The sequence below is a fragment of the Ambystoma mexicanum genome, chromosome 2q (assembly GCF_040938575.1).
Source record: "Ambystoma mexicanum isolate Mex_15411 chromosome 2q, UKY_AmexF1_1, whole genome shotgun sequence".
Classification (NCBI taxonomy): Eukaryota; Metazoa; Chordata; class Amphibia; order Caudata; family Ambystomatidae; genus Ambystoma; species Ambystoma mexicanum.
Window position 1 is genome coordinate 932,316,700 of NC_090924.1, and position 23,843 is coordinate 932,340,542.

General features: G+C 41.5%; 1 protein-coding gene across 1 annotated transcript in view; it reads right to left on the minus strand.

Annotated features, from left to right (window-relative positions):
• Positions 1–3,387: 3,387 nt before the first annotated feature.
• The window catches only part of JAZF1 (JAZF zinc finger 1), a 973,043-nt gene continuing 952,587 nt past the window's right edge, over positions 3,388–23,843 (minus strand). Inside the window, exon 5 of the mRNA XM_069648240.1 lies at positions 3,388–10,711. Coding sequence (XP_069504341.1) covers positions 10,538–10,711 — 174 coding nt within the window. The 3' untranslated portion in view covers positions 3,388–10,537. The remainder of the gene's footprint in view (positions 10,712–23,843) is intronic.

The following is a 23,843-nucleotide window of genomic DNA, read 5'->3' on the forward strand; positions in this document are numbered from 1 at the left end:
TACACTTCCCTCTTAGCCCCCATCATCTCCTCCTTTGGTGTCTCACATCATTTCTATGCTGATGATACTCAGCTCTTCCTCTCCTTCACCTCTTTCTCTCCTGACACCCACCTTAAGCTTTCTTCTTGCCTCTCTGCTATTCAATCCTGGATGACGTCTCACTTCCTTACTTTCAACACTGACAAAACCGAAGTCCTTTTCTTCCCTGCCAACACTCTCCCTCCTCCCTCCCCTTCCCCTTTTATTCTCTTTCTCCCCTCCAAACTCTACTTCTCTCCCCATGCTCGCAACCTTGGTCTTCACATTGCCCCCCACCTCTCTCTTTCTCACTACATTTCTCTTATTGCCAGATCTTGCCGTTTTCAACTTTACGACATACATAAAATTCGATCCTTCCTAACCTTTCACGCTACTAAACTCTTAATCTCCTCCCTCATTTTCTCTAGGCTTTTCTACTGCTCTACTCTTCTCTTTGGACTCCCTTCTTCTCACCTCTCCCCACTAGAATCTGTCTACCACTCTGCCATTCGCTCCCTCTGCCTTCTCTCTCCTCAAGACTCCATCTCCTCTTCTCTCACCTCTCTAGGTTGGCTCCCATTTCACTCCCAGCTTAAATTCAAGTTCCTCTGTTTAGTCTTGAAATCCCTATATGGTCTTGCCCCCTTACCTTTCCTCCCTCCTCACTTTCTATACTCCTTCTTGTTCTCTGCGCTCTGCCAATCTCTTCCTACTCTCTCCTCCTCCACCCCCCTGCGCTCCTTACCGCTTCTGCTCTTTCCAACTGCTCGCTCCTTTCCACTGGAACCGCCTCCCCCTCGCCATCCGCTCTACTACCTCCTTCCCTAACTTCTGAACCTCTCTAAAATCTTATCTCTTCCACTCACCTCCCTAATACCCTTGCTTCTCCTCTCATTTCTGCTACTACTTATACCCTCTCCTCCTACTCCCTTTCTTACTTCTGTTCCACCTCACCCTCTCCTTTCACTGTACTCCCTCCTACCCCACTTCCTACACTTTTCTAATCCACATCCCTTATATTCTTCTCTCTTCACCCTCTGTTTCCTCTCTTACTCCTGCTCTCACCACTGCTCATACCTCCTACTTCCTCTCACACATTGGCCCCTCTCTACTCTCCAATCCTCTTCCATAATGTAAATTGTTTTTGTACTGTTTTCTGGTTTAATTCAATTGTTATTTATGCTTGTTGTATTTGCTTGTTCCTCATGTAAAGCGTTTTGAATTAACACACTATATAAATTCAATAAAATACAAATATACTTACTGCATACTTCTGATTGTTCCATTATAAATTAATACAATTAAAGTAAAAGAGCTATTTCCCCATTAAACCTGCACACAATCAAAAGAAAGGGGCATTGGTCATCTAGGAGAGCCCACTGAAAGATGGAGTGATTACCTTTCCTGAGCTTGCCACATCCCTACAGGCAGTGGTCACTTAGGAAGGAATGAACTTGTTACTGGGTTAATTTACGTGTTTAAGTCTCCGCCAGTTCCCCAATGCTGTGGCATTATTATGCCAATGGGACACACATTAGCCCTTCCACACATAGGTTCGACAACTATTGATCGACCCATTAGCTGCCCTCAGGATGATGACGACCAACGCCCTTCTCATTCTGCCACTGTGAACAGACAGTTAAATGGTTATGAACGTTCTATTATAAACATTATTTTCTTTTTCATCGACGGCATGCTATTGGGGGGTGGGCTAACCTTTCATATCTCAATTAAAACCTCCCAGGGTAGCCCTTCCTGGGGGAGAGTTGGAAGAGCCGCATTTACACACACTACTGCCTGGTGGCACTGGAGAGGATGTGTGAGTAAAGAGAGAAATACAATCAAGAGATTGGCAGAGTTACTGTACAGGAAGCAGTGGAAGCAAGTACCCGCCAGCTGACACCTTGCAGTCACATAGATGTGACCATGGCCCATACAAAAAGAATAGCCATTTCTATTTTTAATAATGGGAAGGGTTACACAAAAGCAAAATAAAGGAGCATTGATGATCTGCACCCGGTGGGGCATGACTACGGGGAGGCTAGCATTTTACCCATAGTAGGATTATAGTGTTCGATTTTGCCAGTCCCCTTATGGCCATCGATTAATTAGGAGGGGTGGGAGTGGGTAAATGTTTGAGTTTGGGACTCAGAGAGTTTCAATAGATTACTGATGCCCTGCACGAATCTGCAGAGCAGGCTATACATACCCACTGCTTACAATGTAAATACCCACTGTATAAACTTTATAATAACAATTCTATTATGCAAATATTGTTCTCGTGTTTGCAGTTACAGCATGTAATGGTGCTCTTTGGCGTTGTATGGAAAATCATTTCCTAAATAATTATTGGGGCATACCAAAAAGCATATACAGAACAAATAATTATAATTCATAATGGGGGGAGAAAAATGAATAATGATATGATAGGTAATTTATAACGCATTTGATGCCCAGAGGTTTCTAAGCACCTGTGCGACTCTGTGTCGTCTTGCTTCCCAGGCGAGCACGTTTCCGCTGAGCTATCCTCCCGAGACCCATGGCGGCAATATCAAACCGACAGCCCCGTAGCGGCTCACTTTCCATGCAAGGGTTCTGACCTCCGGTCCACCAGTGCTCTGCCAATGAAGCCTGAGCGCATATGAATCTACTTTCTGTCCAGGGCGCTTGTATACACTGTGAATAGAGCACGGCCTGTTGATTGACAAGGAGATGCCTAGTGGTGAAACAATAGCATATCACACTTATGTATCAGCGTATATCCGGGATATTTTAGGGCCCAAAATTGTGGCAATATGTGTAGAGGGAATGGTTGTTTCGGGTGAGGAAAAAAGAGGGATATGTCCAAATGTGGCTCTCCAGTACAGTCAATTGTGACACTTATGTACAGAGCTTCATAAAAATATGGGCACCTGCATTATTTCAGTGTGTGCAGAGCAGGCAACACAAAAGAAGCTTTACTGTCATGCTAGTTTCCGATCACTTACACCAGTGAAAGGGCGCAGTACGTCGTACATCAGTGAAAGGGGGCAGTAGTACACCAGTGAAAGGGGTAGTCGTACACCGGTGAAAGGGGGCGGTCGTACATCAGTGAAAGGGGGCATAGTACACCAGTGAAAGGGGTGGTCGTACACCCGTGAAAGGGGGCGGTCGAAGAGTTGATCAAAGGAAGGGAGAGCTGCAAACCTTAAATTACTTTTCAGACAAAATCGCTGTCACGTTTAACTAGCTTCCATTCCTTCTTGTACTCCGATTTTGAAACGAAAAACAAATATTTGAAATAAAGGACAAACCGAGTAATCTGGCAACTGGCTGGTGCCAGGCTACTTTCAACAACTGGATAAAACAAAATGGACGCTTTCAAACTCGTTATAAGTCAGAGGCAGTTTATTTTTAAGTTGATTTACATTTATAGGCAGCGTTATTTACAGGAGATTTGATTCATTAAGATGTCTTCTGTTGTCACCATCAGACTTAATGTTCTTTGCCTCCAACAAAACATATGAAAATATAATTTAAAGCACACTTTTCACTGACACAGTACAATACATTCACTATACACAGTATAACAAAATAATCCCATCCCATCCTTACCTGTTTAATAATACTGTCACGAAGAATAGGTAAATAGAAACTGGACTCGCAGGTTTATATTTGAAAAGAATGTACATGCAACAATGACATTATTTAATGACTGTTTAGCTCTTGAACTAACTTATCAAGCCTGCTGTTTCTTGCAGTGGGAAGGAACAGAAGCCAGTAAAGATAACTGCAGGCCTGAATTCCCGCCAAACCTCGAGCAGAGAGGAAGTGGCCAAATAGGGTATGTTTTGCACCAGCCAGCTCAATCCCCTGCCTGGGTCCTTCCTTACTCTCAACCAGCAACGTCATGTTAGGCAAGCGCTCACTGAGTAATGGCAGGCGTGTTTGCTGAACGTGTTGTGAGCTGAAAACCCCATCCTTAATAATAGATCCCCTCGCACGTGAAGGCAGAAGCGTGTCCCTCCTTTTTCCCCCAAGGTTTTGCTCTTCAGACACAGCAGAACCTTTCATCCACCGTAGACACATGTCAGACATTTTGGAAGGTGGCTCTGGGCTCAGAGGAGGGGTGCATTTTCCAGCTAATCAAACACTAACGGAATGGAAGTAACATTTATTTTCTCAGACAATCTGCTTTCTTGTAGCATGCATGCAATTTTTACCCATAAGTAGGCAGTTGGTAAACTCTTAAAAGAATAGCACTTGAGAGGGAAGAATGCTCAAGGCGTGGTGGCATGTATATAATACATGTAACACAGCAACTACATACGTGCAATGTGTTTTCTTATGCTCAATCTCTGCATTGTTTCCCAGCCTGGTACGTATCCTTGGTGCCATATTAAAGTTCTACATTATTTCTCTGCTGGCCATTTTAGAAAAGGCCAACGACATCAGAGAACGACAAAATCCTTCTAGATGCTGTCTTTATATTGTAGAACCAAATATGGGTTCAAATAATGGCCCAAATAAGGGTCAGCATAGTTCTGACAGTAAGTGCTGTAGCTAACACGGACAATGCAACTCTTCCTGCGATTCTGCTCGAAATCATAGACTTGGTTGGACATTTCTTAGATGTGCCCTTTAAACACCATTGTGATTCATTAGGAAAAGGGAATAAAACAGAACCAGGCTGCTATTATGTTACAGGCTTTAGAGTAATCATTAACTAGTGGCAAAGTGGCTTCGGACTTCAAATAAAAAAGTTGACCCCAGAAGGCCTCAACCCTACCGAAAATACTGCCTCCTTCAATGATGCTTGGCCAAGGTAGATTCCTTTAAGTCTTTTACTGAATTGGCAGTAGTAAAATTCTAAAGGAACAACAACACAAAACTATATTTGAAACAATTCAGGATGCAGCCAATATCTTTGGGGCCGTGCTGCTGGAAGCTGGGAGTGCATCACATAAAAGCAGCATAGTATATTTAGGACGGCTGCACTATGAGGATTGTTGAATGCATTCATCAGACATATATATACATGTATATATGTTACTACTTGTCACCTCTTGGGCAGGTAAGAGGAATAGGAAAACCTATGTAGCAGTCCTGTCTTCTGATTGAAGTGGAACCAGTCTTATGGCGAAGGGCAGGCTACACCCTGTCCTCGCCAGGAGAAATCTATGGCTTGACAAGGAAGTCTGACATGCTTGGCTTCTTTGGCCTGTATAGAAGAAGAGAGCGTATTTTACTTCAATCTACACTGATCATATGAGTTGACGAACAATGAAATGTAGCGAACTGAACTCCATCGTCTGCAGTGCGGTACCAATTGTTCTGAAGTCGTTCAAGAATGTATATGATTATGCAGTGCTAGGTAATAGGGAAAACATATCCCTGATTCTTGGAGAACGTCAGAACCACAACCAAGCAACACACATCTCATAAGCATGACAGCACCACCACATATGGGGACTGGACTACAGTGTTCAGTTGTGAAACAAAATCGAGTTCCACTTTCTTTTTTTTCACCTCTCAAAAAAGGGCGAATGTTCCAGAAATGCCTTTTCTAGCCCCCGAAAGTTGAGGAAGAGCAGTTCTTGCTGCATTAACAGTGTGCTGGATAGACCGGAGGGATCATTAACTAGGGAAATGGATCATTCCGCTTGCATAGAGATGATCCCCCATGCCCCCCCCCCCCCCGAGTAGCGTAATATGCAGAGACCCCCCTATTCCCCGCCTCCATTGCATGAAATTAGCGATTAGAGGCAATCTAAAACCCCTAACAACATTCCAGGACCTTTGCTGAAAGACACAAATAGCATTGCAGCAGTACATACTGGTAAATAACAAGGATCATTGTAGTTCTTAAAAGTGTCTGTTCAAGGATAGTATGGATCTTGGAAAGGATTCCCAACATCAGGATAGCTAGAAAATATAGGACCAAGCAGAGATTTAAACATACTAATGAAAGCACTGAACTTGGTACAGGATCACTGAATCCTGAACCTCAGTCGTTGGCGTTTCCAAATGCAGACCTCATTTTCACCAAAAGTCTTAGAGCCAAAAATGGAGTCCGTTTTCCGAAACTTTAGTTAGCAGCCATTTCCCACATCCAACTTTTCAGAGAATGTGGAGAGCAGGTACTCCAAAAGTGAACAAGAGACAACCGAGTATTGTTTGTAATTTGGTAGCCATCTGAACAAGTGGCAAATAACTCTCCTGCTTTGCTTTTTCCATCTTGTTCAAGGACCAAAATAAATAAATAATTAGCTAAGTGGTCACAATAATCTCTTTTGGAGCTACCCCTAAACACTGCCAGGCTCACAGTTTGAACAATATTAAAATATCTAGTAAACTCACAATACCTGGTTGAGCAACTTCGGCAGGTAAACCTTACAATATCCTAGATATTGGATATGGGGGAGAGCAGTCTCCCACCAATCACTGGGCAGACATCCTAATAAAAACCTGTCGCAGGAGGTCAGATCTTCTAGAAGGACATAAAATGGCATAATGGAGGCATAATGGACTACAACCACTCGTATGCATCTGCAGGTTTTTTCTAGACAATCAGAGAGTATGGAATGGATTGTCAGGGGCAAAACGTCACTGTGACAAACCCACAGATGGTTGCCATTGTGCTTATAACTAAAGCACAATACAAATTAAGCTCTCTAAAATGACTACTTCACTTTAAAGAAAATATATTCTAGGGAGAAGCACAACAGACATTGAGGATGCACTGGGGCCAAGAATATTAGAAGCCATTTATAAGAGTGATGTTAGAAATTGGTTACTTAAACTACAACTAGGGTAGTGTAGTATTTAAAGTGCTTAGGCAACAGTGGATAGCACATTGTATGAGATAAAATAGTATTTAAAGGTTAAACACTGTGGCGACGAGAGACAGGACTGGATATCTCAGTGCTATATTGTTGGATGTTAAATGAAATGACTTGATGCAGAAGCAAGTCCATACCAACTTGTCAATGACTGGAATAAGCAATCATTTGTGGGCTTCTATATAAACAACTGCAGATTTAAAACAATGACTGGGGGATTACTAGACAAAGCCAGATACCCCCAGGCAGGCGAGGTGTTTAACAGGTATTGACTCAAGATTTCTCTTCATTACTTTTTCAGTTTCTCTTTTAGTCTAGTTTAAATGGACACTGGAAACTGGGCAAAAGCATAGTGATTTTCTGGCCTTTGGGTCCCTCTTTTACATAAACTGGTTGCTGAACACACACAGCATTAGTAGTACCAGAGAGCGTTTCCAGCGTCAGTACCTTCACACAATGCTACTCGTCATTGCACATGAAATGCTTGTGAGAAGTAGTCAACATGGAAAATTGGAAGCAATGGTCCAAACTAAAACTCTGAAAGCACAAGAGCAGGAAAACGGTAAAATAGCTATGAAAGTGTCCCCTCAGAGGTACAGGAACGTATTGCCTTCCACGAAGCATGGGAGCAGCACCCAGCGAGTAACTAATTGGAATCAGCTAAATTCTGCATGATTTCGAACACTTGTTTGGCTCTTCCTATCCTTAGATATGACTGTCTAGTACTGCTAATTGGGTATGGAGTCAAACTCTGTTGACAAAGTTAATTTGCATGAATCGAATAGTGCGAATAGTGTCTGCGAGAGTTTGCCCACAGAAAGGAAAAGAAACAAAATGTGTTTTTCCTGTGGGCTGTGCCCAAAGAGGGAATACTTCCCCTGATACCACCAAAAAGGGCAGATAAAGGACGTGCAGTGCAGGCAACCTGTGAGGGGCTGTGATAGAAGGACTGAGCAGGCAGGACAGCCATGATGTGGAGGAACTAAGGAGATGCAAGTGCATCCAAATAAAGACAGGCGGGGACTGAGGGGCATAGTATAGAAAAGTCGAGAACTGTCACGGTTGGACCAGGGAACAGCCGGTACAATTGGCAGCTAAGATCCCAAAAGAGGAGGAAGGAGGGCGAGGAGCATAGTGTGAAACAAGAGCCACAAAATCATTTGCACGGTATGGCAACTCGCACCGATAAGTTCCGAACCACAATACCCCACTCAACTTTGGGTGAGGTTGATGACGACAGTAGAACCAGTGTGTACATGTCTTAAACTCTACACATCAAAATCCTAACCTGGTTGCATCTGCTGATGAGTAAGATGAAGTAGCAAAACAGCTTGTTAGTGCGACTAACCTCAAAAGTCTTGTTTGCCGTGATTCAAGCCTTCACTGTCTGGCGATAGCAATAATGCTTGCAGTACTAACATTTGAAAAAAATAATGTAATGGAAAGAAAGAGGAAGACGCATTCTGAACAACATCTTAACATTTAAAAAATCTATGATTGCTGAGATGGTCTCAAATCGCTATAGTATTTTAAGCGAGACCCTGCAAAGCAGAAGATTACTTAGACTCAAACATTCTAGCTATTCTGTCAATGTTTACATGATTAATACTGTTGACTTGATTTCCTTGTGTCATGGTCACCCAACGTTTTGGAAAACTATGCAGAGATATCAAGTAAGAAAACTCTTATGTACTACATGTTGTCATCTTATCCAGTCATAACTTGCTTCAACAATCCTCCACGAAGTGTCCATTTCAGCGAGGTGCTTATAGTGTTCTGCCAGCACAGTCAAGTGCCAAGCTATAATTTCAGCTGGAATGCAGTGAACTGCTACAGAATAATGCAATGGAAATGAAAAATACACGAAAACGGATAGCATAATAACATGCAACAAACACAAATAGAGGAGCAATTGAAAATACATGAAAGAGGATATCTTTGCTTAAGTGGCATTTTGCCGTCTGAATGTGGAAATGCCTTGGGACTGACAAACACTTTAAAATTAAAATAAATCTTTTCACAACCTTTGGACTGAATATATACCCAGAAATATACACTTCTTGCAATAAATGGAGCCCAAAGCCAGCCCCTGGGCCAAGGTCACAAACCCTGCCCCCTCTCTGCTGTCAGTTAGTGAACCCACATCATCCAAACCTTTCCTGTGCATCTAATTGTAGCAGGCTAGGGGTTTTGAAAGCACAAACCCAGGCCTGGTGCAAAGATTTGCGACTCTTCACTAAGTGACATATTACCACCTCACTATCCCCACTCATTCTAGAGTTAAGTGGGCAGAGGGGTTTGAAACCGGAGGCTCTCCAGATGTTTTGACTCCCATGACCCCTCACCAATGACAATACTGTGTAGGGCTTGTGGGAGTTGTAGTGCAAAACATCTGGCGAACCAAAGGTTACTGTTCCATGCTTTAGAGCTTGCAGGTACAGCTGCCTCCCCTTGGTGGTCCCTTACATAGTTGACCTGCAAGGAAAGGTGGGGAGGGAGGATGGTCATCTTCCACTATAAAAGAAAAACGGGATTTCTTTGTGTGGCCATTGGATCGCTTTTAATCAGAAGTACAGGTGTAATTGTAGGCACAGCCTATAGGGATACTATAGGATTTTTGAAACAAGGTGAAAGCTGAGCCCATTGTATCATCACCGTGTCTAGCATAGGTGTGACTATAGTGAAGAGATGCCCTTAAAGCTAAAGCATGCTTGTTCTTGAACCCCCAAAGCAACCCAGCCGAGGGATCACATAGTGTTGGCAGTCGATAAAGCATGCACTCTGTTGGCAATAGAGAACTACAAAGTGCTTCAAAACTCCACAGTGGGATGGAGAATTCTGCTCCTCGTGAGCAGGAAATGGGCAGTGCACGGGTAGACTGGCTTTTTCATAGGGTGAGACGAGTGTCGATTTTAACAGTGAGCTCTTGGTCCTCAAAAGTATTCTCGGACATTACTCAGGGTTCTACTCTAATGTGGAGACAGAATAATGACGTAGACATTCGTAACACTGAAGTCATGAGTTATTTTCTTTTTTGCTAGTTCAACGGGAATTGAACAGGCAAAAAATAATTTGCTAGATAATATAAAAAACAGTGAGCGCACACCTCTGTATGTATGTTATTTGTGTATGAAAATATTTGTAGCATATTATGTTAAACATCCTCTCTTATTTTACATTTGCAATACCTACAGTGGAACATACTGAGTAATAGCAACTGCCATAATTTAAGGCATGTTAACAAGTCTGGGAACAGGGGCGGGGGGGGGGTGGGAGGAGGAGAGAGGCATTGGTCTTATATCTTGTAATGTAGAAAGAATGATAATGATTTAGCATTGCCAGCTGCACTGACTGTCTTTACAGGACTGATGTCCTTAGGTCTGCTGCCCCAATTCACTTCTGTTTTTGGAATGGGAAAATTGGGTTTTGAGACCCATTTTGTACTTTTCAATCGCTTAGCACCTTTTTATTGTAGCGAAAATGGGTATTATGATGATTAACATGTGCAAATGTACAAAATCATTAGCTCTACAAAGATACATCATTCCAAAATGACTGAAACCTGTTGTACGCATGCGTGTAAAGTCGTGTTCAAAAGGGCAGCTCAATGCTTCGTTTGAAGAAAAAAAAGTAGCTGTTTTTTTTAAGTCAGCCACTGCTGGTGAGGGTTCCTTGGCACGGGTGGGACCAGCTTTCTTCTACGGCATCTTGCGGATAATCTCGGCCGACACAGGAGGGTGGAAATTGATTGTGTGGTGCCGCAGGCCCTGAGAGGTCTTGTAACTCTTTCCACAGCGACACTTGAACGGTTTGCGGACCCGGATTTGCGTTCTGTGTCCGTTCTTCGCATGGTACTTAATGCCATTAACGTTCTGTTGGGGACAGAAGAAAAAAAAACATCACTAGAATCCTACATACTGGAGGAGACAATGTCAAGGTCATGGAAAAAAGTGCAGCAAAAAAGGAACATTCCCTGTGACCCTCTACAGGTCCCCTTCCCAGAAGATCCCAGTGTTACCCATTCCCCCTTTGCTCCTACAAATGTAAACAAAATCAAGGTAGACACACAGCTGTGGATTTCACTTTAAACATGAGTTTTGGCCTAAGAGGTCTTTATAACATGTTAAAGAACCAGGCCACCAGGCTGGGAACTGTGCTCGGTGGGGCGGCTTCTGTCCCAGTTGGCGTCACAGCTGTTGCACAATGTCAGCCAGATGTGGCCTATGCCCCCCACCCCCAATTACATTTCCAGCGCTGCAGGCTTTGGCACCTCACGGCTGTGAGATCTTGTGTAAGTTTGAATTCTTTTATTTTAAGAAATGCCCTTTTTTCTTCCCCAGTGAAAGGGCTTCTTGTTTTAAAGCATCCAATAGGTGTACACAGGCCATGACTTAGGTGGCCAATCATGAACGCTGTAAGTGGTGCTTGGGTGTACGTCGTGATAGTGCAATTTATGGGGCCTGTTGCCTCGTGTCCTCGTACGTCTACCCTCAAAATGGCCACTGAGAGTGAGGAAAGCACACGTTCTCTTCGGTCAAAGAAGAGAGACTCCAGATGGCAGCCTTTGATGGGACAGGTATTGGGAACAAACATAAGATAGAGTGATGTGGCTTTAGTGTGACATAACTCATTAGACAAGCAACACGCCATTTCCTTATGTGGTGAGAGTAATGTAACACAGGCAGCTCCCTGTACAGGAACCCTGAGCTGCGCAGCGACTGCAGTCTCAGACAATATATCACAGTATGTTATCAGACTATTACACTATTCGCTATCGCTTCACCTGCCCCTCAATATGTGAACAGGCTATTATGGCACTCTGAGGTAGACAACCGTGTAGAGAAATCTGATGTCTGGGCCGCCCTCAATCATCTTCCATGCAGTCCACTCTGGGCTCTGCCACTCTTAACAGTCGACTGGGCAATGCTAGATGTATCTCTCTGAGTCTCTTAGGTCACAGTACGATGCCACCCTTCAAGCATATGCTGGACCACATCCCAAGCCCATCATTGAACTACTTACTGACTCCTTTCTCTACTTCCCCTGTAAGTACTCGAAGCGGCTCACTTGGGTATTCACTCGTTTGTAGGAGCATTAAGCATTTTCCCTTTTCTGACCAGCGCTATGCTTTGCTAATTCTACACACGCATGGAAATGATCACAAACTCCATCCCTAACCCTTGTTCCCTTTCTTTCCTCTACAAAGCTTTCATGTACATTTAACCCCGGATTCCCTTTCCTTTCTCTGCTGCCCTTTTTTTTCTCTCACATACCGAGGTCTGTACACTGCTGGTGCGGGGCGCAATATGCCAATCTCTGAACACGCCTTGGAGCTATTAGAGCACTACAACCACATGACCATACACCAATTTTGGGCATTCTCTTTTGAACCTTATATATTGTATGGGCACCCGTGCACAAGACCCACACAATGTAATGCCATAAAACATGTAATACCCCTAAGGCCCCAAGGCTTGAACTTCTCCCTGTAAGTTGGACCTCCTTTTATCTGCTTTCCTTCATGTTTCTGTTTACATTGACCTAACACAAAGTCCATCCTGGTCTAGGATACTATTGGGCATCTGGCTTGGCAGTCTCAGTATTACTATGCTGGTGTTTGTTTTGTCTGAGACAATAAATGCCATCTCAGACAACAGAAGCCTCCACACTTCAAGAGGTCGTTTGAGCATTTCTCAAGACCATCACACAGCCATAGTTCACCAGACAACAAACAAACCTTGACTAACGCCACAGAAAACTTCACAATACTAAATTTAAATATTGGAGTGTTGGCGAGTGTTCCGTGCGGATTCTTTACTGGTTACACTGTATTTCAAAGTCTTTTTGCTACTTCCATTGAAGGAGGGACTTTAAGAACCACACTGGCAGCGGAGCATTGGCAGAGTGTTGCTGAGTGTTCCGTGGGATTTGGGGTCCGGGACTTTGAAACTAGCAGACCTGAGCTGGAAGACTTGCGTCTAAAAGGTGAGAAGGTGAAATTACCTTTACTTCATGCAGCCCCAGTCAGAGGGGTTAGCCTTTATTAGTTTAATTTTTTCCTTCTGTCATCGAAGCTAGTTTCTCTAGCTGCCACCCTTCTTGTTTTTGTTTTGATAAACTCAGCTGAGTTTGGAGTTTTGTTACTATCGATTGTTATTGATCTGCCTGCATATGTCAAATTGCTCATGGACATACTGAGGAAACACTGCATACACTTTCATTTGTATGTGGATGATGCTCAGGTGTTCATGAGGGTACATAATACTGAGGAGACATATGGGATAGTGGAACAGTGCTTGCAAGAAGTACAAGCCTGGATGTGTGCTAACCAGTTATTACTGAAGGCTAGCAAAACAGAATTGGCGTTATTCGCCTCAAAATACCAACTGCAACATAGGAAGCAGTTACAACCACCATACTTCCTGGGGACACAGCTGAATTTCTCTAAGAAAATTAAAAATCTGGGTTGTGCCTGAGAGGATAATATGGAATGTGGAGCTCAGGTTAGCATGAAGGTGCAGGCAGCGTTCCACTCCCTACGTCTATTGAGGCATATCCTACCATTTATTACAAATGAAGATAAGGGTGGTTACTGGCACACTGGTCAACTCAAGACTGGATTATGGAAATGCATTGTTAACAGGCATACCAGCCTATCAGCTGCAAAGATTACAAGTGACTCAAAATGCAGAAGTTAGGCTGGCATATAGAGTAGAAAAATCCACCCCAATCTCTAACTTAAGAAGAGATCTCCACTGGCTGGCAGTAAAGGAGATAATTGAGTTTAAAACTCACTGCTTGGTATTTAAATGTGTCAACAAAACAGTGCCAAGATATCTATCAGATAAAATTAAGAGTCATGTTCCAACTCGGCAGCTGCGTTCAGCCGACCAGAATTTGCTTCAGATAGCACGTACTAAGTATGTGAGTAAAGGGGACCATAGATTTGGAGTCTACGGTCCAAGAGTATGGAATAAATTACCTAAGGAAATCCGGGAGATTAAAACCCTCTGGGTATTCCGCAGGGCCTTGAAGATTTATCTGTTCTGCTAGAATTCTTAGACCTAGGGTAGTGCAAGCCAATCTTTAAATATTAAAGTACATTCTGACAAAGATCAACAGGAAACTGATCCATCAGCACCCAATTACGATTTAGTTCGTCCGGTGTTGAGGCGCTGTGTTACGTTGTGTACTCTCCTCTCTGTGTTTTCCTTGTGTGTTCAAACATTTGATTGCTGCTATAGAGTTGACTCCATGGTTTATTTTTGAGGGAGTTTCTAAAGTATAAATAAAAAAGTGCACTTTCATAAGAGGCAAGCAGATGGATTACAGGAGTAAGGGAGAGAGCCGTCACTCTTCCTGTAATACATCCTCTTGGACATTTAAAAAAATACGTCTATAACTGTCAGCACATGAGCTTAATTTGACCCGAGCTAATGTATTTAAACCGACTCCGACTTCGGTTGGTAATGTGGAAAATGGATAGCCTTTTGAAGTTATTGATGTGGTGTTAAGAGAGGCAGGTAAGAGCATCCCAAGTGGTGCCTGTATCAACGATAACACTTCTACTTCTATTCTAACCCTCCATTCCATTAAATGACACGGCAATGGCCGCTAGGTGTTTGACGGGGTTTCTGCAATCTGCTGTGTCAGCCACAACCGAATTCAGTCGTGGATTCTAAAACTGATTCCCTTGTTAATGAGAGCCAACAGACTTTTTCTACCCCTTAACCCACTACTTTAAATGTTTCAACTAGTCCAAACGTGACCCTTGCTACACCAAACAACTGATAAGGAGCGATGACAAGACCCTATTTTAAAAAGGTGTCCTCTTATTTCTCTGGTGAAGTAAGTTGTGGATAAAAATGACTCCTTCCACGTGCTTTTATCAGCAAGTAAAGGTCTCTTAAAGGAAATGACGTATTTGGAGATCTCTGCTTTATGTGAATGGACTGATATATTGGGGCAAAAGACCGAAAAAGATCTGAAGAAGAACATCTATGCCTTTTGTCCCCAAACAATGTAGCCTGATAATTTGGGTTCTTCGCCTCGACTTTATGGTCACCATGTTTTGTCAGAAGGTCTTAGTGTGCTTTTAATTCCTAAATCAACGTTTGTGAGACCCATTTCCTTTCCTTTCCCATCTCCCCCACCTTCGCAAGTTGCATCTGTTGTCTCTGGAGGTGGAACTGTATGGCCATTTCTGTTAGCAAATGGTGGTGAAGGTTGTGTAACGGATGTGAGGGAGTTGCATCACAATTCTATTGCAACTCAAACAGCAATTCAGTTTGTTGAGGATGGTGTACTGGGAACACACGATCTAAAACCTACTCCTCAGGACACAGCCATGCTTACAGATTTCACTGATAGACCTGTTAATACAGTTGAGAGAGATATAACGAGCAACTTGCAGAAGTCCTTGCTTCTAATGTTATCAGTTTTAACCACTATGCATGAAAGTGTGACAATTGCATTAAAAGAGAAATGTGGTCTCCTGTCAAGCTTCAATAGTAAGTTTTGTATTATGGAGGGCTACATTATGGGGAAAACTAATGTAGGACATATAGGACACATTTTGGGAGAGGACAAAAGTAGGTAATTGGAGAATACTATGCCGGAAAAGTTACAAAAGAACAAGGAAATGCTATACATAGGAATGTGGGCATGGTTGTGAACGAAGTGATTGTATCAGCTGATGTACACATAGAAACTTCTGATAGCAGACGCTCATTTTTAGTACTGGGAGAACCGGAACCTCAAACTGAAGTTCCAGATTTACCTCACTCTCCACCGAATTTAAGTATACTCCAGACTGCGGAAGAACTATTAGCCGAAAGTGAAGTGCATGTCACCGATTACCACGTGGTTGAACTAGTAGAATTGGTAGAGGAGGGTGCCAATTCTCCCTCATCAGAATATGAAATATTTTATCAGTCTAAAAGAAAAAGGAAGGGTGGAAATTCTAGTGTAGGCACTATGAAATCAAAAAATAAGAAAAATACTAAAAGAAATGTAGATAATGGTTCTAGAAAATTCCTCCATAAGCTTTCATTGCGTATAATGGAGGAGTCAATGAGGATGGATAAGGAGCCTGTACATTTAGTTTTAAAAGATCCCGGGATAACTACAAATGAGGCTGAGAAAATAAATGCTGAAGAGGTTATTATAGTGGAACAAGGTGACAGAAGGGTCGAAAATGAGGTCCAAGAAAATCAAGAGGTTCGGGGAGAAAATGAAGTCCAAGTTGGGTCGGTGACGGGGCACCTTACCCAAAGTATAACAAGATCTGAGAGTAAGTTGAGGTGTGGCGGGATCACTTCCAGAAAACTAGCAGCTGAAGGTAGAATGACGAATATGGGAGTAGAGCGAGTTATAGATAACAGAAAAAGGTTGGGGAGAGAGAGTGATGAGAATCTGTTTGCATTACCTTTATCAATATAGAAGAAAAAAGGCAAGGGGCCTGTAAGGAACCCTCTAACACGTAAAAAGAGAAGAATGTAAGAGTAAATACCCCCCTAAGAGTAAACCAACTAGTCTTAGAAAACCTCTCCTTGGACCATGACTCAGTAATTTTGAATATAACTAAGGTTCTTTCACTTTTAAAGAGAGTCCCAACACTTGAACAACTGGAGTCTAGGGACATTAAACGTATTGAATTCTGGAATAAATATAGTTTTGACAAAGTTATACTGCATTTTGATTTAGGTGTTATGAATCAGGTACTAATGGTTGCTGATAAAATCAGAGCTTGGGGATTTGACATCCTATCATATAATTCTAAGCAAAAAGCAATCGATAGTCCCAAGCAGACCACATTACAAAATAACCGAGACTTGCAGTTGGGATGTGCTCCTTTAATGCAAATAAAATGTTTTAGAGCAGTGGACCAAAAAAGGCAAATTATTAATACAGCAGTCTTAAATAAAAATACAACAGAAAGAGAAGTCTCAAACTGGCTGGCTGCAACCTGTAAGTCAATGTGAGCCAATTCTTAGTGGATTAAACCAAATATCTAATCCCCCGATATTTCATTGTGATGGGTCAAGGAAAGACATTACGTTGTTATCATGGAATACAATAGCGGTGGGCCACCTGTTTACAGAGGAGGGGTTAAACTTGTGTTTAGTGGATATTTTCTGTTTACAAGAAACATGGTTATTAGTGCCTTCAGTGGTGGAAGGCTTCACGTTACTTCTGTTGCCTACAACCAAAGGGGATCGGGCCGTCCATCTTCAGGTTCCTTGGTTGGAGTTAACAATAATTTGAATATAAAAGCCTCTATATACAGTCATCCAAATCCGTTTGTGCAGGCAACAGAGCTAACGTGGGATCCTGAGATTCCTTGCACTGTGCCCTCATAGTGAACTTGTATTGGAACCCTGCAACAATTACTTGTGAAGAGTTTGTTGATTCAGTAGAAGAGATTTCTTTTTACATGGCAATGTATGCATAATTCGAATTCCATTATGTTTTGTGGTGATCTAAATCCAAGATGTGAATATTTGCCCTCTGAAATATCAGCCATAGGGAAGGGAAAAGAAGCGATAGAGAGAGGGAGAACTTGGCTAGGGCTTACAAAGTGTGGAGTTTATGCTGAATGGCAATGCTATAGGAGACACTACCCCAAGGTATACATGGGAGAGTGGAATACAAAGGAACATCTTGAATTACTGCTTTGTGTCTGATGAAATATTCATAGTTGTTAGATCTGTGCATGTCGAGTCGAACACAGTGAGCGATTACCATCCTCGCAGGGTTGTTTGGTCAGTAAAAGCTCATGACCGTGAAAGTAATAGATACGAGTATGACCTGGAGGTAACCCAGAGTAAAAACAGTGACTTGGAACAAAAAGAATTAACGTAAGTTCAACATTCTACTGACAGCTAAATATACAGGATACGCTTTTGATGACGGTATCATGCAATACCCGTATCAGAACGTATTAGCAGAGGCTTTCACACAATTAGTAGGAACTAAGAAACCATGTCTCTTACACAGAAATTAATATAATTCAGTAATTAGGCCAAAAAAAAGAGAGTTACGTAAAGCTCCGAAAGCTTTATCTGTAAATGAGATAACGCAGAGGCGACACCTGAAATGTTCATTCAGAAATTGGGTATGTAATAAAAAATATTAACAATTGTTAATTGATGCACGAACAATGCTTTGTGCATTGACGAAAGATAACACAGGAGTTTTGGGCCATGGTTAATAGTAATAAGACCGCCCAGGCAACAGCTCAAGTAAACCCCATTACTGAACATACTTGGATATTACATTTTTCAACCATTTATGGCTCAGAAAAGGTAAATTGTATATTGAATATGGAACAGATGAATGCTGCAAGGGAATTAGATGGAGATCTTGACACAATTTCTTCTATAATGTCTTGCAGCAAGAATTCAAAAGCTCCAGGGCCAGATGGCTTGGCTACTGTGGTTCTAAGGGGGGCATACGTTTTTGGGCAAAGGCATTAATGACCGTTTTTTTTGTGTAATTGGTACTAAAAGCATTCTAAAATCTTGGTTAAAAACCATGATCGTACCAATTCACAAAAAAGGCCCTATATGGATCCGAGTAATTATAGACCCATAGCCTTACTGGACATACCATAAAAAATCTTTTCGGCACTCCTTGTAAGGGATTTACAACTTTGGGAAAGGAAATAGGAAGAGTGGACATGTTCCAGACCGGCTTCAGTAAAGGAATTGGAACCACGGCAACTGGTTTTATTTCATGTTTGTTTAAACAGGAAGCAGTGGAGAAGTTGAAACCTTTGTATGTCGCATTTATAGACTTTTGTCTGGCTTTTGATGGTTTCGACAAAGGTAGACTGGGTCAGCTTTCAGTGCCTATTGAGAATAAGCAGGGATTTAAGCAGGGTTGCTTGTTAGCCCCACTGATTTTTAACTCATTTATCTCGGATATAGACACTACTTATTCTAGTGCACATGGAGATCCCCCAGTAGTGGATGATGTGCGGGTACAATATTTATTGTATGCTGATATGATGTTAATGAATTACACTACAATAGGACAACACCACCAACTAAATGCATTAGAAAGATACACTAACGAGAACAAAATGTATCAAAAACAAAAATATTTGTATGCAAATCGGGAATAATTAATCCATATCCTAAATTTTAATTGTCTTTGGATCAAAGTATTTTACAAAAGGTTGAAGGCTTTATTTATTTTGGTTTCCATCTTTTTGGATCAAAGAATAAAAGTTTGATATTTGAACAAACAAAGTCAAAACTGAAAACATTATCGACGCAAGCAATCCATGTAAATAAGAAGTACATCTTTTTCTCTTTAACCCCAGCCACAACATGTTACATGAAAAAGGTTATCCCATCCATTACATATGGAGCAGAAACACTATTTTATGGTTTGAAGGATGACTGGGTAAAGTATATAAGTCTTTTTTGGAGAAGGCTGCCTGTGCAGATACTTGGTTGTGAGTTGGGTTTGCCTTCATTATATTCTGGAATAATTTAGTAAAAAGTTGAGAATGTTGATTGATTGATTTATTTGTTATTTATTATGCACCTATACACAGGCGTTTCCAATGTTGACCCATATCACATATGCAGAAGATCAGACTATGTGGTGGCACCTGAATGTAATGAAAGATAGATGCCAAAGCAAACCCTTAAATAAATGGGCGTTGAAATGTATGGAGTACATAAGTATAGTTGCTGAAAGGAGAGCCCATAATGGTTTAACACTGTTAAAAGCAAAACAGAGAATCAAAGAAATGGATTGGATCGACACTATTGAGGCTGTTCGTAAATTTAAGCTATACTCCACAATCCTGTTGGATGTTTGATCTGTGGGTGTGTTGCCATTTTATCTACAAAGGTTTCTGAGTCAACAATGGCATAGACAGTGTCTTCGTTTACGCCTTTATTTGTTCCCCACAAATTAGATCTTGGGTGGCAGAGAGGGCATAGAGCGCTCTAAGAGAGGCTGCAGATATTACAAGGAAGCAGAGATAACTAAGACCTTGTATCATTTGCTCCTGGAATGTAATGAATTGATTGCGCTTCAGTAATTTATTATGCAAGCATGTCATTTTATCTCTTTGCCTGATTTGTCAGATTAGCTGCACTATGTTTTTTTTTTAATGAATTATTTCCAAAATGAATTTTACAAACATTTCTAATTTTATTATGGGATTGTTGAATTATGCCCCAAATGAATTTATAGTTTTAATGTGACTGTACTTATGATTTTCCTTGCGTGATGACAGTAATCTCTTATGTCATTATGCCTTATTGTATTTGTATTCTTACGGTGAAAACGTTCCATGTTGAGCTAAACACACCTAAATAAAAAAATAAAAATATTGTTTAACTTACATTAATAGTCTAGTTTACATGATTGTAATGAATTTCTTCTGTAACTTGAGCCAAAGTTTAACTTTTATTTTAGAGCCAGTGTATGCACCTTAAAGCTGGAACCTTAAATGGTTTTTGTCTTTACTCTTTATAGAAGGTATATTTAACTCGCTGTAAAGGGTATTTATGAACATGCAATATTTTAGATGCATTAGCTCTTGACAGGTAACACGATCATTAGCAAGACTGCATAGGAACAGGTTGTTAAATTGTCCTGTGCTTAACACACAATCTCAGACCTGTACTTATCCTATGATGAATGCTAGACCGACAGTCTTATAATGCATAGAAAGAACCTGGCCTAACATGGCACACAGTGAGTTGAGGACATGTGGCAGATTCGTTTTGTTGACTGAGACCAACAAACTGGCTCTGCAAGTTCTACCCCCTACCTTTCACCACTAGGCCTAAGTAGGAAATCTATAGAAGAGTATTTATTCTCCCAGTATCACCAGCCAATATATGGAAATTCATTTTGTAGAGAACCATGGACATTTAACAGATCGTCATTATTTTAATGACATAACCATCTGTTTCTCACGCTCCAACTTGTCTTTGCGTTTTGGTACTAGTAATTTTGTTCCTCACTCTGACCATACATTTGAGACGACAATGCCAGAATGCAGAAAACGAGGCACTGGACTCAGAGTGGACATGGTTCAATTGCAGATCCAGTAGCTTAGTGAAAGATCTACACTTGACTGTTAAAATTGTCGTTGGTCAGGTTTGAGATAAGCCATTCTTAGTTTTTTCGTTGACATAACAAGGCATTCTGAAACCTGTAGGCATGCATTGCAAGTGGGGAAGTAAATCTACAAGTACCGGGTTGAAAAGAATCTGTGTGCCGTTTCTCAACCTGAGATATTTGCTCCTATTGTGGCAGTGTCTGGTTTAACGCAAATTGAAATTAATTATGAGACTCCTCTGGAAAGCAGATATCTATAAACTTGCCCCTCTAAACTCATTTTGCAACATAGAAAAAAGCATCTGTTTTAAAATTACAATAATACAATAACATTAAAGAAATAAGAAAGGTGTTACAATGATATAGAAATATGTCTGGTGACGTCACTGTTTGTGCTATTTGAAAAGGTTAATTTTTAGGTTGGATTAAAGCTGTGAATAGGAGTCATATATCTCCTCTAAAGAGACAATTACATTTGCACTACCTGTCCATGTGATATCACATGCACGTACGTAGCAATTCAACAACATAACATGTATGTTTCTTTTAGCAGGAGAACATTTGTCAACTTGAGCATTCCACCCAAGATCAACCAATCCATCCATGAAAAAGAACAAAACCTTTGCGTAGGGCACAAGCGGCTAAATATTAAAATTAACTAAGAGAGTGAGACATTAATCGGAGCTCTACTGATAACAGCAATGAGGTTTACATTTTCCATGTTATGATTTAACACATCCGTGCAAAGGAAGTTTGCTGATACAGCTCTTCCATTCCAAGTTGTTAAAAGTCACAGAGTTGCTTATCCAGGCCTGGTTTCATTAAATTGCATTCTGGTACTTTTAGTTTTTCTTTCCCAGTTGTAAATGCAGGACCGCAAGTACCATCATTCAAAGACGGACTCGCGACTGGATGAGCTACCTACACTTGTCATGGGATAACTTGAGAGCTCTGTTATTCTTCTATTGCCCAGTTAAATCTGTACTAAATCCGCTATCATTTACAGCGGCAGCTTTCTCCTGATCGGGGTCGAGTGGCTAAGCCAGTCCTGCTTTACACAGTTGCATTCTGATACTTGTAGCTTTGCTTTTACTAGAATCCAAAGACACAAGGAGTCATCTGACAGGAGACCACAAGGAACCTTCAGGGATTGTTTAGAAAATCATGGCATCAAAAGATGCACTTTCTGGGTAGCAAAAAAAAAGGCAACCGGGATATTGCCCAGAGGACAATGATTGCTTGGTGATAAAAAGGCGCAAGGGATTACACAACCCAAGAGTTCAAAATGCAACCACTGGCCGTGCCAAACCAAGAGCCTACTCTCAATCCTTTTTAAAGGGCTGACGTCCATTACAGAGGCTTCTGTAGGGACCAATGCCTTCATCAGTTTCACAAAAAGCAAATACAGCAGACATAGTAATAGTGTTGCTTTGGTAATGTACCGAAAAGCCGAGTGGACTGCTGCAGGGAGATCTGCTGTGGCCGGCATGCCTGTAATGAGGCGAGAGCGACAGTGCCGGGGTTCCCTCTTCTAGTCTAGAGCTAATGATCTAATGGTGTGCTCCTTCTAGAATAATTCTATATGATTCCCAGCAGCTCCTACAGGAGGCATCTTGGGAGATGTAGTTGCTAGCCAATTGGTAGTAGGAATACCGAAAAGTGCATACTCTGGTCCTAGCCCTTCCAGTAGCTTAGTGCAGTGTATTTTGGGAGATATTTTTGGTTGCCTTCCCCTAGACTTAAGTTAAGCAGTGTTACGTTGCAACATCACAGCTTTGCTAATTAATTACACACTTGTTTAGCACTGTTGGCAATTTAAGTGCACACTTAAAAGAACATGCAGCTTGTATTGACTTCTCCTCCAATCATGCATTACCTTCCTCTCCTCTTCGCTTCAGTCCAAGCCAGTTCAAAGGAACTGGTGAAGCGCTCGCCAGTAACTAGCCACCCCTTCAATACAGTCCTTCTGATAATATTTTCTGAGAAATAGTGATTCCAATATGTAGAGCTAGCAAAATAAAGAAAGTGAAACTGAAGTACTGTTCATTTTCATTGCCATTTCTTTAAGCCTGGATCATCTGCAGAGGGAGTTTTAGGTGACAAACACGCATATAGATGCAGTCTGAAAACAGAAAATATTTATGCTTAAGTATTTTTTTTATTTTCAAGCTCATTCGTGTTAGTTTCCCCAATATCCATCATGTGTGATTTTTATTGTGTAGGAAAAGGGAATTAAAATGGGCATGCTGTGTAGAAGATTTTGAAAATGCCCAAAGTATTGTACAACCCACTTCTCGTGATAATAGACAGATCTGTGGCCGGCAGGTTACATAGACCTTTGTCGGCACAAAAAAAGGTGTCCCGCCAGGAAATAGTTTTTATCTTTAAAAATAATTTGTGCGGTGGTGGTGGCGGAATGCTAAATGCAATTCCACACGACACTGCCCGTCACAATCCAGGGCAGGTGAACTCCAACCTAATGACCATCAAAAACTGTAACTTTTTTCTACTTGCAGGTTGTTTATTTTACAAAAACAATAAATCAATGTCTTTAAACATATAAACAAGCGCGAACAAATGTTATCTGGGTTGGGGCATGATTAGCGGAACACACCCTTGCACATAGTCCAAAAATCCACCGACAGTACACAAATGCACACCAACACAATACAATTAAAACAAAACCACAGACAAGTCATCCGCGACTCTGGACACCTTATGGATACAACTGACCAGTGCGCAAGACTACAACCCCACTCTAACCTCATATGACCAACACACCCAACACTAACAATAGCATACATCTGAGGCACTGAGTCCTACCCATATGGTTACAAGAAGCAGGCCTCAAATCGAAGCGAAACAATGTAAACAGATGCACGTTCCTCCTGGTTTTGAAACTATCTTGTCATC